This window comes from Leuresthes tenuis, unplaced genomic scaffold (assembly GCF_036924035.1).
Source record: "Leuresthes tenuis unplaced genomic scaffold, fLeuTen1.0.hap1 SCAF_23, whole genome shotgun sequence".
In the NCBI taxonomy this organism is placed as follows: domain Eukaryota; kingdom Metazoa; phylum Chordata; class Actinopteri; order Atheriniformes; family Atherinopsidae; genus Leuresthes; species Leuresthes tenuis.
In genome coordinates this window covers 18,276,176-18,292,213 of record NW_027325377.1, presented here as the reverse complement: position 1 = coordinate 18,292,213, position 16,038 = coordinate 18,276,176, and the positions used below count along the sequence as shown (strand labels likewise).

The 16,038-nt window shown below is 39.4% G+C and overlaps 1 protein-coding gene across 1 annotated transcript; it reads left to right on the top strand.

Annotated features, from left to right (window-relative positions):
- Positions 1-1,237: 1,237 nt before the first annotated feature.
- On the top strand, positions 1,238-6,505 carry fam3c (FAM3 metabolism regulating signaling molecule C). Its single transcript, XM_072377619.1, has 10 exons — positions 1,238-1,324; positions 1,737-1,791; positions 1,905-2,009; positions 2,479-2,505; positions 2,648-2,771; positions 4,516-4,574; positions 4,775-4,825; positions 4,909-4,993; positions 5,131-5,257; positions 5,760-6,505. Exons 2-10 carry the CDS (start codon positions 1,776-1,778, stop codon positions 5,847-5,849), a joined length of 684 nt encoding a protein of 227 aa, XP_072233720.1. The 5' UTR covers positions 1,238-1,324; positions 1,737-1,775; the 3' UTR covers positions 5,850-6,505.
- Positions 6,506-16,038: the final 9,533 nt, after the last annotated feature.

Below are 16,038 nucleotides of genomic sequence, written 5' to 3'. Positions count from 1 at the left end.
CATCCTCTACAGCACTCTATCATTCCAGTTCCATAACTATAACGTCACTCACTCAGCTTACTTCCATCTACATAACATCTAGCGCCTGTGTCCGTCTCTCACGCCCAACAGTACTGCTATTCTGATGCACACCCTGGATACGACCCACCTTGATTATTGTAAGACCCTTCTTTTTGGTTTCCCCAATAAGTCCATCCATAAACTTCAACTGGTTCAAAACCCTGCCGCCCGATGTATTTTCAGAACCTCCTCCTTCAGTCATATTACACCTGCTCTGCAGTAACTCCACTGGCCTCCCAATAAATTCTGCATCCTTTATAAAATCTTGCTTCTCACCTTCAAGGCCATTAACAACCTGGCCCCTCTTCTCTATTTTACTGAGCTCCTTCACACTAACATGCCTAGTCACACTCTTAGGTTCTCATCTTCCATCGAACTTATCGTCCCACCTTCTCGCTTATCCACCACGGAATCAAGAGCCTTAAGCCACCCTGGAACTCTCTACCACATGACATAAAAAATATAAAAATATAATTCTTTCACCTCCTAACCCTCAGACAGGCATATTCCCCCTCAAACCTAGGACTGGAACGACCTCAATATCAACACTTTATTTAGTATCCTGTTTTATTACGTTTTTACTATTTTGACTTTTGGCCTGTGGACCTTGGTTGTCCTGAAAGGTGTCTATAAATTAAATGTCTTATTATAATTTTTATGATTATTAATATTGGTTTCTTCTTGTGCAAAAAACAAACAAACTGCAACTGCAGACACTGTTCTCAAAACGAAAAAGAGCACAAAAAAAGCTTGTGATTAGAATGTGAATCTAAAAGTTTTCTTTGTATATCCGATAGTTTTGCTTACTGCTGAGCTAAATGTGATTGGCTGGCCTGGCTTGCCTGCCCTTAACATAGGTCTTAGTGATGGGAAGAGTTTAATCTTTGAACTATGGATCATTTTTTAATCTTATCTTCTAGGGCATTTTAACCCTGTGGTATTCAGCTTGACAGCAATTAAGCTTTTAAATTTACATTTTGAGGAATTGATCGACTGTTATAGCTTTTTATTTTGGTTGTCAATATCCTTTTTGATTGCAAAACACAGCTTCATCACGCAGCAAAGTTACAAAAAATAAACAAGATAAAGAAATCCTTCACTGGCCTGCCCGCATGCGCAGTAACTCGTTTTAGCTTTTCCAACAGAGTGGGGCATCGTGGTGATCGTTTCTTCACCTTTGCTCAGCTGTCAATGCAGTGAAAATCGACAGTATTTGCATGCTACGATTGTCTGGCAAGTTGGAGTGTCGGTTGATATTGATCAGGTAAGTAACGGAGTGTTCCTGGTTTTTTTTTTTGTTGTTATTTCCGTAAACGTTATCAAAATGCAACCAAAGATGAGGTCGTTTCAGAGGAATCGACGAGCCAACGTCAGTTTCAGCTGTTAATGCTACAGTTTGTGCTAGTTAGCTTTCCCAGACAACTTTCGGCTTGCGTGCACTTTCAAAAGTAACGCTTGTTGTATCAATTCGCTTGTTGTGATGAATAAATGTTAAAACAGAAGCCAACCCAAAGTTCTGTCCGTTAAAACCAAAAAAAACGAACTTGTTGTCGGAACCGTCAGGTGCAATTAGATGTAGTCTCCCCTGCTCTTCTATTCGAGCAAACCTAAATCAATTGACGCCTTTCGTATATGTTGAAGAAAATAGCGGCTTATGTATTGTGCTACAACTGCAGGTTGTTTTCTGAGGAAAAGGCGATTGGAGACTCGCTAAGATGCTCAGAGCTGGCGGTAAGTTGGTTGCATTTTCTTGACCTTGCACAATGATGCGTTTAAGTCCTGTTTGGCCAAAGGCAACGTAAAGCCTTGACGGTTGTGTTTTCCCTCCATGTGCTATTTTACAGGCATTTTGAAGTTTGCTGCACTGGTATTAGTTTTCCTTCTCGTTGTCTTTCTGGCTTTCCAACTACTGGAGATAAACACGGATTTCAAGCTTGGCAGTATGATGTGTAAGTAAGGAACTTGGCACCCGGAAACTCAGCACTTTCAAGGAAGTCGTACAGTATGATCTTTGACGCTAAGCTTGCGCAAGCTTGTGTTATCATGTTTGTCTACTGGAATAACATTAAACAACTGTATTAATCTGGTCTCAAACAGTGTTGAGATCATTTCTGATAATGTGCTCAACACTTGGTTCATAAAGATCATGAGCATAATGACCCCTTGCTTAAGGAAGTTATAGGTTTTTCCAATTCTGAATCACACACGATAGTTGGTTAACAGACACGTGGAGCAGTGCCTGAGGTTGTAAAGTTACATTTACATACATGTAAATTTCACCGCAGCGTGCACGAGTTGCAAAATGTTTTTATTTTTTTGCGGTTGCCGGGAAAATTTCTTCTGTTGAGTCTATACTAACCGTAGAGATGCTATTATTCTTTCTAACATGCCTGTTTTTGTTTTTTTTTTGCTTTTTAGCAAGATCCTTACCAGTTGATGAGCCTTGTAAGTATCCTCCAAACTAATCTTTCATCTTTTTACTTTGTTAAAGCTGAGTGTCACACAAGCTTATGGCTTATGTGTGCTGTCCGGTCTGATCCCGGGCCTCTTGTTTCTTGAAGTGTAAATTTGCACTTTGTATCCACAGCAACGGTACCAGTTCGACATAAATGTGGGCTGTCTAAGGCTTGTCCACCTGGACACTTTGCCTTCAAGATGGCGAGTGGAGCAGCCAGCGTGGTTGGACCCAGAATCTGCCTGGAAGACAAATTGTAAGTAAAGTGGCATTTGAAGACAAAACAAGACGGCAGGAGGATGTTTCAGATCAGCTCGAACTAATGAGTGGAGAATTTAGGATATTCAGAGCCTGTCTGGGGGGGTTTCATTAGTGGTTGTTTGTATTAGGCAAGCGAACAAATCATCAGCTATCATCAACTAAATGGTCTAACAGTTGGTTTAAGGCTCAGGTCGCTGTAGATTAAGGAGCTGTAGCCAGGCCAACAGAACATAGTGGAGAACTCGTTGTTGGAGTCTAGTATTTGTGTTTGGCAAACAAATTCGATATGCCCCATAGGTTTACTAATCCCTGGGAACAATATAAGTACTAATTTGCTTTTGTAAGGTCCATTTGAGTCCATTTAAATTCAGTATTTACAAGTATCATCTGTTCTTCTAGTATTGCATAAAATCAAATCTGAGTGAAACCGTAGATGGTTGTTTTCTTCTCTGAGCAAAATTTTTAAGCCACTTTAACTTTTAGATACCAAACTACTGCTCTAAAGTCCTGTTATTAATACAATTATAAGAAGCAGTTGCCACGATATCGTAAACAAAGTGATCACATTTCCACAACTCCTCAATGGCAAGTTTAAGACCCAGTAAATGCATCCGAATTTCAAGATCCACTCATCATAAAAGGTGCCAAACATTTTGACAGACTGGATAGTATTGACAGCAGCTTTTTCTTTTATGAGCTATTGTTACATTGGTTTAAGGAACTATCCTCGATGACCTTTATCCAAGTGCGTAATGCTTTGTTTTAGATAAGCTGTTTTACACCTCTATGCAGCCATAAGGACATTTTAAGACTATTTACAGTACTGTGCAATAATCCGAAGCCTCCCCTTATTTCTTTACAGTCTTGGTTAGTTCTTCAGACTTTCTGAAGGTCTTTTTGAGTTTTTTCTTTGGACATTGCCTGCTTTTTCATTTGTTTACAGCCCAGTTCTGGTACTTGGCCATTTCAGTGGAAATTCTTTTCTTTGTGTGTGTGTTAAGGTACTCGACACTCACCCATGTATCATTGGAGCAAAAAGGTGAACTTAACTAAAGGGAAGAAACAGTGTTGTGACAGAGAAAAGAAAACTTAGCAAAGAACCTATTTTAATGTGTTTCTTTAGGCACTTTTTTATCATCAGCCTGTTGCAAATGCATGTTGTTAAGGTAGGGGAAATGAAGGAAAAGGCTGAGCTATACCAAATGGCACAAGATGTGGACTGAAAATCAGTGGCAAGAGGTCTTCTGAAACCGGAAGCTCCTTATTATTGAAGCTGTGTGTAATCATCTGGGCAGAGAACAGAACGAGAAGCAGCCAACACCCAAAGAAAAGACTACAAGAAAGCTTGTTTAAGAAGATTCAGACGAATAAAGTTTGTCGTAACAAATACTGACTTACAAGCTTGTTAGTGTCGCACAAACTCTGTCTATGTCTTATACTCAGTCTAACTCAGTATTTTAGCACACATTTCAATATATCAGTGCACCAAATTTATTTATTTTTTCTGACAGTGTATTTCTTATACATGCCAGCTACCTTAAGACTTGCACAGCAGTGGAAAGTTGCTTTGAACATCATTACAGCTGAGTTTTATAACTTTTTCCTTCCATATCTGTTTAAACACCCACCTCTGCTCGTGGGTGTTGACAGGGCACCGTGTTTTTTGCTGTATTTGTCAGATTATTTGTATTTGTCCTGATGGGATTTCCTCTTACTGTGCTCCTACTCTTTGGTTGTAGATTAATGAGTAGTGTGAAGAATAACGTGGGGAGAGGACTCAACATCGCCTTGATTGATGGTAAAGTTATCAGCAGAAGTTCCAAATAATTACAAATAAGCTGCACTGTATGTTTGCTAACCGTAATGTTTAATTAGCATGCGATAAACATGCTATTTTCCTTATTTTTTCTTTGTAGTGTGAGTAGTAGAGACATTGTGAATCCTGCTGGATGTTATGTGGAATAAATTGGGGTCTAATTGGAACCTTTCTTCTTGTAGGGAAAAGCGGGGAAGTTATCAGGACGGGCTTTTATGACATGTGGGCAGGAGGTGAGAATGCTTCGGAACTGCTTTGTTTTTGGGGCATTTGAAGGCGCACATAAATTGTGTTAATCACATGTAACCCTGTGCAGATGTGGCTCCATTCATTAAGTTCCTGAATGAAATAGAAGATGGAACGATCGTAATGATGGCCTCATTTGATGATCCTGCAACAAAGTGAGAACTGTTTTCCACAATGTTTCCTGCAGTTTAGCTTCACATGATCAATTGCAAGGACTTTACTCATCTCTTATACTGATTGCTGGCGCTGTTGGTTTGTCTATGAAATAGTACATGTCCTCTCTGCTTGATAGACTCAATGATGAAGCCAGGAAGCTGATTGCTGATCTGGGAAGCTCAGTTGTGAGTAATTTGGGCTTCCGGGATAACTGGATTTTTGTTGGAGGAAAAGGCATCAAAACCAAGAGTCCTTTTGAGCAGGTACAATACATACAACAACAGCATCTTTGTTCTTCTGCATTTCATCTGAAGATTTTTATTCAATACACATGCCATTTAGGTTTAAACTACTAGCAAATGCACAGCTCAGCAGGCCTAGAATAAAATGTCTGTGTTTAGAAACAGAAGTATTAGACTCTGGAGCTACCGAAGAGTCACTCAGGTGCTCCTCACATGGCTGGATTTTCATGTCACAGTGAGCAGTGTGTGTTCAAAAGGTTTGGTAGCACTAAAGAAAAAATAAATGAATTGATTTAGATATGACGGTTTGGGCAAGCAGCATTGGGAGAAATGTAGAGCATTACATGCCCTTGCTGTAATGACCACTTTCAATTTTGTTCACATTATATAATCTTACCAGAGCACTAAATGCTCGAACCCTGTTCGTTTCACCTGTCGTTGGGCAGGATATGTTCTAATGTTTATCCTTTTTCGTTGGTTTAATTAAAAATAAACGCTCTCTGTGCCTTGCTTACTTCCTCAGCACATAAAGAACAGCGCAGACACAAACAAATACGAAGGCTGGCCCGAGGTCTTGGAGATGGAAGGCTGCATACCACAGAGGCAGGACTGATGTCAGCCTCAGTTGCCATCGATAATCACCCGCCTCGCATCTCTATCTTTGTCCTCATAAGGTGTCTTGATGATTCTACTTTTCAGGCTGATAAAAAAATCTTTTACACCGGAGCAGAAAATTGAAACCTGGACCTTCCTCCCCCCTGTTGGATATCATTACATAGATGCTTTTAGAGGTGTTTAAATGGGGTTTGTGAGTAGAGTGCACTGGAAAAAGAAATTTAAAAAAAGGGATTTATCTCGAGTTGGTGACTTTCAGTCACCCTTTTCTATCATTAAAGAGACTTAGCTGTGATGGACTTGACTTGATTGTTGCACTTTTTCTGATGAAAATGTATGCCTTTGCCCTCCTCAAGGGTAAAATGGGGTGAGAACTTTCCATGGCCTCTATTTATCCTGCCTTAATTATACTTTTTATACCTTTTTTTTTTTTCTTCATTAAAAAGCCAGCAAATCTCTGTGATTCCTTCATTTCAATGGTGTGTAAGAGAGTTGTTATTAAACTTTTATTTTCATGATATTTTAACCAAATGTACCAACTCCACTGTGAAATTTGTAAATATGTCTTTAGGCAGCAGGGTCGATATGAGAGATTTTTAATTTAATGGATATGGTGATAATATAATTTCTTAAATAAATGATACTGTAATTGTGTGTGGGTGTCCAAGTGTTTTGTCAGCTGTAGGCCTATGTCATGCCTGCTCTTCTTGTTCACTAAAAGCTCGTTTGGGTATCGACATGCTGTCCTCTATTGTAGCTTGGCTTATAAGAAGAAAGCAACAGGTTAATGGCATTAGTGTAACAAAGATGTGAAAGGATGCAATTGTTCTATCAAGTTAAGATGGTATCTACTTATTTTTGCTGATAAAAGATAATGTAAACTAGGGGCAATATGACATCCATAAGAAATCAGATGAATGAACCCATTTGCCTCCATTTTCTCCTACAAAATAAAACGACTGCTTTTTCAGCTGAAGTGAATGAATGTTTCTAGTGCCACATCAGTATTTCAGAATTTGTGGATCACTAATCACACGTTCGTATTTTTGAGAGATTCTTTCCGCAAATCCGCAAAGATCCACAAACAAATAGCTTGTGATCCACAAAGCACCATCCAGTCGATGGCACTGTTGTTCACTGATGTATCTATGGCTCGATTTAAGAACGATGAAGAAAGAAGATCTTTGATTAGCAGTAACCATAGTAACGACATGGAGGCGTCAGTTGGATGGGTATTTATGGATGGTGTTTGTTGCTAATCTGTAGTTTTAAAGTTTTAATTTTATTTCAGCCACCTTTGTGTTGTTTTCATTCAGTCAGGCTAAAAGGTGCAAGTTCCCTCTGCAGATCAGAGAGAACTAGGACTGGGCTGAGAGGGAAGGCCAGCACCCTTCCCTGTGGTTTTTCCAGGGACAACTTGCCCTTTTTGAATGAGGATACAGAAGTTGTGGTCATTTGTGTGTGGTCACCCAAATGGTTTCCACTGTCTCTGTTTAAAGCCTGTTTGATCGCCTCTCATGGAGCACCTTAACCCTGAGGAACAAGGATAAGGCCGAGTCAGCTAAGGAGAGGAATTTGGAATAAATAAAGTCTCTCAGAATCAGATGCCTTTTGTGTCTTGTATGAATGAAAACAATGTACATCCTTCTATTACTGGGCATACCAAAACAAGGCCATGTTTTAACTACTCTGGTTTTTCCTTGTTATCCGTTTCTTCAGTTTAGTGACGCCACCTTCACAACAGACAGATATTTGTAAAAACCAACACACAAGTTACAAATAGGACATTTGTATTTGTGGATAGCAAAACACATGTGCAACTCATGGCATATTTGTAGAACACCTTCTGTGCATTTGCAGTTATTTTTTAGACAAATTTAAGCCCATACATCAGCGACGGTGGAGCTCCCACTGGTAGTGACACGAGGCTCGACATGAGGAGAGTCTGGCCAAATGGCTCATTTCTGAGTCTCCTGTTTTCACACCATTGATCCAACAGGTCAGTTTCTTTGTGGACATTTTTGCATTCCCTGTGTGACATTTTTATTCCGTGTCCCATCTTTCCAGGCTACTTTTTGCCTTAGAAAATGGTTGTCTTGAAATCTCAGAAATTTAAAAGCAAAAAAATTCTCTTTCATGCGAATTACTTTTTTTCTACAAAACGAAAAGGGAGTTTGTTATGTCTTAGTCAAAAAGGAAACTGGGACATTTTCAGCAGACATTCTTGTGCAAAAAGATGTATGTTATTGCTAAAGCAAACTGAAGTCCCTCGGTCTTTCTGTTTGCTTTGAAATGCTTCTAAAGAAATTCTTTGTGGTCTGTATCCCACAGGTTGAACTGATCAAACACGAGCACACACCATGCGGCAAAATTGGAGTCAAAAAGTGCTTGGTTAAGTGACCTACAGGTGGCGCCATTGCCTAAGTTTAGTCAGCCTCAATGTCATGAGGTTTGTTGTGATTTGTTGTTGTGCTTCAGGTATATAGCAGAGCAGATCTGTGTGTGTTTTTTATTTTTCCACCTAAGGATAGAGACCGTTTGTGTATTTAAATGAATAATTGTATATAATACTTATAAGATGGCGTGCTATTTACTCATCACACACATGACAGGGCATTCCTCTACCTGTCACTTGAAAACATGATTCTCATCCTCAGACCACAGCAGCTTCTCTGATGCCACCTGAGCTCCACAGAACATCCCACTGATATTTTATATCCCCATGTGTTATAATAATAAGGGACCGCATTTGTTTGGCAGCTGTTCCAGTGGCGATGCTGTTTGTCCTTTCTATTGTGGCCGGTTATTTGGGTATATCAACAAGTTATTGTGTTCCCACAGTTGGAGATGTATTTGTGTTGCCTTTAAAAATGTGTTCTTCTTGGTGTTAATATGTCTGCTGAATGTCTTCTGCCCAGAGAGATGAAGTGTAGGAGTGAATCATCTCTAACTCGTGTTATATAAGACAGCCTATATGGTGCATTATAGATGAAACCAGAGTATCTCCCGTTGCATAAACCTCTGGACATCTCATTAGGACTTAAAGGTGTAGGCTTTTTTTTCTAGTATAGCAGTCAAATTCTCCATTTTTGTTTAAGAATCTTAAAGTCCCTTTTTCATGCATCCAGAATTCATCTGCTCACGAAGCAAAGTTGATTGGCTCTCAAAGAGGCTCTCGAGTGCTCCTCCTTCTCAATGTGACCCCTGAATGATGTCCATCAACCCTAACTGTCAGTTTGCGAACAACAACAGCAACAGGGACCTCATCTGAGCCCCGACTTTTTCCAAACAGGTTCCAAACACCCCATAAGATGAGACAATCCTAAATGAAATGCATTTCATACAAGTCCGAAACCCTTGAAAAAGAGTCCTTTTAAAAAATAATTGGCACCACATCAGTCTGTTCCTCCACAACAGGGATTCAGATTCAAGATCTTGAATCCTGAAGTGTTGCATCTGGTGAGCTTTTGCAGCACTCATTTGGCAAGGGAGGGGTTTACGTAACACTTTATTTTGCATTCACACTCAGTGAAAACTTTGTAAAATTTTACCTGTCAGAATGGATTTTTTAACCACTTTGTTTGCTTTTGATGACAGGCTAAGTCCTCTTTAACATGAGATGTGAGTTTCGCAAATTTCTGGAGAGGCGTTTGCTATCGTTACAGGTCTATGAACCTCTTTTTTGCCGGAGGCGTTGTTTTGCTCTACTTTTCTCTTTGAAATGCCTCCAAGGTGTTCATCTGTATTCAAGTTAGGTGGCATACTTGGCTATATCATAGTTTCTTTGTTTTTGTTCTTTAGAAACTCTTATATAGTTTTGGGAATGTGCTGTAGAGTCAACTTATCAGTTAGTATTTTAGCTCATGAACAGGCATTTATGGTGCCAATCTCCTGGTGCCAGACACTACTACACCCCCCCAGGAGACCCTGGTCAGCAGTTTTTTGGTGGCATGAGGGAGACACATCGACAGACTGGTAGTTTTGTGTGGCTGACACACATAACTAAATTACTAAATGGAAATTATTTGCTCTCTATCACAGAAAGTCTCTTTTTTGTTATTGTTAATGCTTTCTGCTTAAACCTGACTGATTTTCAGTCTCCCATGAATTTTATCTGAATGTTCAGGCCACTTTTGATATGTCCCAGACCATAACATGTGATTCAAAAAGCCCAGATCAGGGCCACCACTATCCGAGGATAAACATCGTCATGTGTGTGTTCCTACCCTGTCTGTAGGCTGTAACCGCTCTCCCCACCCTTCTTCCTGATACTGAGCTCCTAACAAAGCCCGGCCCTCTTGTTTACATTCAGCACTGCACATTAACCCTCCCAAACTTTTTTCCACAACTGTTTCTTTCAGGATCTTTGACCCCCTCCCCCCACACTCTCTGCAATAACTTCCCCACCCTTGCTTTCTGCCCCACCTCCACTCCTATGATTACCTCTCCAACACACATGAATGCACACACTGATCCAGGCAGCTGTGTTTACATTCTGAGGGTCTTTGAGAACTTCCTGCTGACCTCAGCACAGACACTGCGTGGGCCAGCTGATTCGCATGGATCGATAGTCGATCATACAGATCTTTTCACACATTGTGTAAACTTCTAAACTAAAATGTGTCAAATGCACATGAACAATGAGACTTCACAAAGGCAGAGAGAGAAGACTGAAATCTACTGGTGTGGCTGGAAATAAGCTAACTGTTCTTGAATTGTACTTCTTTGTTGTTATTGTGAAAGTAGGTTATTTTCGTCTAATGGATTTATTTAAACCCATCCCAGGTACTTTGAGTGAAACCTGGAAACTTGATCACATTTAGATGCTCATAACATACCCTGCTTTATAAAAAAGCACAAACATTTTCTCCTTCACCAATGGCTATCGTAGTTCACACTCAAGTTACGCCCATAGTCTCTTTGGTCTTGGTCAGAAAACAAAGGTCTCATTCACTGCTGTCATCTTGACTTTCTGCTGCCTCAAGCTCAGGGTCAGGAAGTCGAAACTCAACCTGTGGAAACCACAAACAATAATGAGTAGTATACCAAGCTCATACAAGCTGGTGGCTGGTGTTTTTAAAAGGTGTGCACAGCAACTTCTGTCAAAAATGTTCAGGGGAATGTTTGTGTTGCAATAGCTCCACCATGTTAAAATCCGTCTTATGAATACTTACGAATATGCACGTTATCGTCACTACTATGTGAATATTTGTACATGTTGGGTTTTCTACTTCTGTGTATTTTTGGGTGTTCAGGCAGAGGAATTTAAACTAAGACTTAAGTAATCAGGAAAAACACTCAAATAGACATTGAAATCGGACCTTTCTCAGACATATTTTGGACAGTTTTTGTCACAATGAATTAAGTATCACAAAAAGAATAAATAGATAAATCAATCTCGCAAAACAAAAAGCATGGAATGTTCAGAAATAGGGTAACTTACACTAAATATGTGGGAGCCAACAGACTTACACGTTTTGAGCTTGGAGTTACAGGTTTTCCTTAAACAGCAGTGGATTAGAAAAAATATTTGAATACATTTGAACTCTGAGTGAGTCTCACCATGGAAACCTTAACTGCCATTTAGACCTCACAGCTGGTGGACGTTTGGTTATCAGTAGCTTGTCCTATCTGTGTTCTGTTTACAGGTGCTTTGACAGATTCAGCTGAAAGTTTTAAGCAGTTAGCAAGAGAGAAAAGAAAATGGCCATGAATGCAATTCCGCTGCAATTGCAGGCACTTTGGGGGTTTTCCAACTGATAATTCCAAGTAAACAGTACTGATTGCTCAAGAAGATTATAAAAGTATTCTTTTTCTTTTTTTTTTAAAATGTAACTCTGTCAATCATCCTCAGCGGGGCATTTTATTCAAAGGTTACTGTGTGAGAAAACCGGCCCCCACTATCTCAAAGTATAATCCTTCACAAGATATGTGTTTATAAAAATGACTGATCTAAACAACGGTTTAAAGACATCAAAATTGGATGTATTTTTGATTGTTCTCTTGTATTATTTAACTAGCAAGTACCAAATAGATGTAACTGTTTTGTAGAATTTTACATGTAGATCACTGGTTATCTCCTTGGTCTTTTTGAGCCTTCCCCAGTTCAAGGCTGTAAAAATATTATCAGCGCTGACTATAGACTTTACCACAATGTCGGCCTCGTTCATTATGCAACAGTCTAGACTCTAGACCACGCTACTACTTTTCCTGATTGAGCTCTATCACTCCTGAAGCAGTACTTTGGGGATAAGTATGCACAGCTTTCTCTTTTCTGCCTTGTTCACATCACTGATATTAAGTGGATGCACTCATGATATACATTTCAATGAATTTGCCTATTCTACAAGCTCAAAAAAACAGTTGATAGACAAGCTTTCAGTTAAACTTATGGAAAAGCTGTTGTTTTTGCATGTTAAATTATTATCAAGAATGTTGTGGAGATGCTGATTAAATCAATAACATTAACAAGAGTTATTACACTGATATATATATATTTATAGATATATAGAGATATAGATATATTGTTCTTACAAGCTAGTGCAGCCTTTTCCCATAAATACAGCCACCTCATCAAGCCCTCTGCATCATTTGCATCTTGCATGCCCTTTGCTTCATGACATGAGTACAGTATGCCATAAAAACGTTTGTTTGTGTCTCTGTGGAGACAGTTTGTCCATAATGTGTTTATAGTCAAGACATGCTTTTCTCTAGTACAGCAGCAAGGCTTTTGAGAGTCAAATATTAGACATATAGCAAAGCCTGTTGGAGGATAGGTATGCAAAGTCACACAAAGTCAATATGAACAAAGCAGTATAAAAATTGCTATTCATTTACGCTTTAGTTGTCAAGATTTTTGATCATTTACGGTATCTTTACATTCTTAAGACTAATTGTTATGACTGAGGTCACATGGCATGAAAAATAACCAGAACCACAAAAGCTGCACTACTACAGATTCAAGCCAGAACTCAATAAACCCTTTTCTCACCAAGTGGAAAGTCTGAAGAGCTAAATACTGTTCAACTTTACACTAGTTTCTGCATCAGTACCCCTGCCTGCAACTTCAGAATTAGAACCATGAAAAAATATGTGCAAGGGAGGCCCCAGACATGGGTGGGCTCCTGTGCTAAAGATTGGCCTTGGTTTGTGGTTTCCCAGTAGGTCATGTGTTTTGATGGATACAGACACCAACGCTCATTTTTATTTCTTTTTCCTTTATGGCCTCTTGGGAGTCTTTTTCTTCCACAATCAAGAGTTGTAGGATAAAGAGAGTCATAGGCAGAATAAATTGTAAAGCCCTTGAAGTTTGTGATATCTAGCTACGTAAATAAAACTGACTTGGCAATATCTTTTACATTCTTGTTTTGGGTAGTTATCCCAGGTACCTCCTTCCCTGATACCATCATGCAGGCTGTGAAAGATGAAAAGCTCTGATTGGTTGGGGACCAACTTGTGATCATCAGGTTCTCTGGCCATGTTTATGTGGGAGTCGATGATTCAGTAATCGCCTAATCTGACTCTGGCTATCTCATCAAAATTTGTGTTTACAGAAAACTGACATGACTGACAATATCTCGCTTTGCATTCTTGTTGCATCACTTTGTTGATAATATCACGCAGGTCATGACAGATGGCAAGCTGGACGGAAACAAACCTGCAGTCATGTGCTCTGTTCAAGTCATGGTGAGACTCTTAAGAACACACTGTGTGTCTAAATTCATGTGTGGAGAGGAAGGCGCTGTTCATCCACACTGTATTGTGAATAAAAATGCAAACTCAGAGCTATACGGCCTCAGGTTTTCTCATTTTCAACTCTGCTCAGAAAAACATGGATTTCTAATAAAAGCATGTAGAATCCCTCTGGCTGTAATAATGCAAAGGCTTGTAAACTTGTCACAGTTCACTATACTGTAATGCTTTTGGCATGGTGTTTAACTCCTGGAACAAAGTGTAGAAAAGTGCACCTTGTGACCATCGTATGATTGCAAATAACTAGACAGACAAATCATTTAGCATTATAAAGACGGCATAGTTCACATAGCATAAGAACCTTGGAGCTAAGTCCATGAGGAAAGAAATGAGATTCTGGCTGATTAGAATGTTCCACAGGATTTCCTCTTATTGTACAGCTTCCCGTCTTTTTAGAATGACATAGATGTTGTTATTGTCTCCTTCTGGGTGGAGGTACAAGATCAAATTATGACACAGGGAGATAAATGTAACACGACATGCATATTTGAGACCACTTTTTAGGAAACTTTGTTACTCTTTTTGTTCACTAAATGTTCCCAAGAGTTCATGTGAGAAAAGTGTATTATATATAAAGTGTATTTTATTTTTGTAGTCTCATTCACCTACTAGCACACATATTAATGCAGTGCGTTCTTATATCATACACATTATTTGCATCAAAACACATCTCAGACAATGTTGGGTTTTTAGTCTTGCCAAAGTATACTTTGACATGTGGCCTTAACAAAGAGGGAATCACACCAAAGCTCTTCTGATTGGTGCCTGTGTAATAGTTGTCTGCGTTATGTTGTTTTTTTTTAAGAAGGACTGACACTGGACTTCAAACTGGACTTTTATTGCCTGGATAACAATACGGAAACCGACTGGTCAGCTCATGGTCAAGCACAGCACTCGTTCGGCACAGCTTCATGAAAGAAAGTTTGCATGTTTAGCTTAGCCTTTGAGCTAAGATTGCTAACATATTATCGTTACAAAATAAAACCTTTTCAACACATTTAATTAAATGAATTAAATATAATTGGCAGCCATTGTGGAAGTGGAATCAAAAGCCAACCCGTTACACCTGACTGGTCTGTCTTCTGAGCCATAGCCCCCCCCGTTTTCAAAATAATAAACTGGAAGAAAAAAAAGGCCCTAAATTAAAAGCCTGGCCCCTCTTTACAGTGACAGACATTTTCTGCAGTGTCTTCCTCCCCAAAACATGTCCATGTCCAGTACTTTCATGCAGGCCTGTGGTTGGGATGACATCTGTATTTGAGGAGTAAAAGTAGCTGCCAATGAAGGCAATAGTTGTGATTACATCGTAAACAAAAGTGTGTCTTAGCTCTAGCCATGATCCTCTTCTTACCCTACACAAGTAGTTTTGACCTCCAACCCTAATCAAGTGAAGTTATTACCTGAAGCCAACTCTGAAGTGACAGTGTTTTGTTGTGTTTATATATCCAAAAGTGTATGTTGCATTATAGAAATAAAGAATTTTAGCACCAACTATGATCATTTTCTAACTCTAACTCAGTAATGAACCTAGACATGAAATGACACAATGGTTTTAGTAAAGCGTTGTCATTTTATTAACTGAATATAACTCTGTCTTGCTCTCAATTTCACATCACACTGAGGCATATGATTCAAAGTGCTACGTGTACCTACATCATCGATTCCATCACTTTCCTGTTTATGAAGACTTCAAGGCTTCTTAAACAAATCATTTGAGAATACTGTCTGCACTGGTATGGAAACTCCCATATGAGTTGCATTTCCCCACTGCAAACATTTGCATGTTACAGTATAGTTGTGTGTTATATATTTGGCATAACTTCTGTGGTAGTTGTCAATTGCTGAAAGACATTTCAAAGGTGAGAAAAATTTCACACAGCAACTCTTGACTGGAAAAAGTCAGTCTGAGCAGTCTGAACCTGCTCAGTCCTCCGATGGCAGCTATGCTGTTTTTTTTACCATTTGTGCTAATATACTTTGAGATCTTGCCAGGCCAACTGTATACGCTGTAGTTGACAGCACTTCATGGTTTCCCCTGCTGTACAAATGCAAGACTGTCTTCTGTGTGTTTTCACTTCCATAAAAAGGATGCAGGTGTGTAGGTTTAACCCCCACCTTCACCTCATGGTATGCTCCAACACATGCATATGTAGATCCTCTGGGAGCTGTGTTGCTTCCCACTCCTATGTGAATCCTGGTAAAAATAACTTCTGGCTCAAGCATGAGGGCCCTCAAATGTGACCTATGTATTACAGCTCCACATTCTAGCATTCATTTAAAAAAAAAAAGAAAAAAAAAGGGGGATGATGTAGACGTCCAAGTCTCAATGCATGCAAAATTCACTCATTCACATACAAACACAGCACATCTTCCTGCTTTGTTTGGGACAGGGCAGACAGTTAAAGAACACGGTCAGAATGTGCAGACTGTTTGAA

Bases quoted from the DNA above. Each gene is read 5' to 3' on its own strand.
- fam3c (XM_072377619.1), top strand. The intron at 2,506-2,647 runs GTAAGTATCCTC...TTGTATCCACAG, and splicing joins CTTACCAGTTGATGAGCCTT to CAACGGTACCAGTTCGACAT. The intron at 5,258-5,759 runs GTACAATACATA...TTACTTCCTCAG, and splicing joins CCAAGAGTCCTTTTGAGCAG to CACATAAAGAACAGCGCAGA.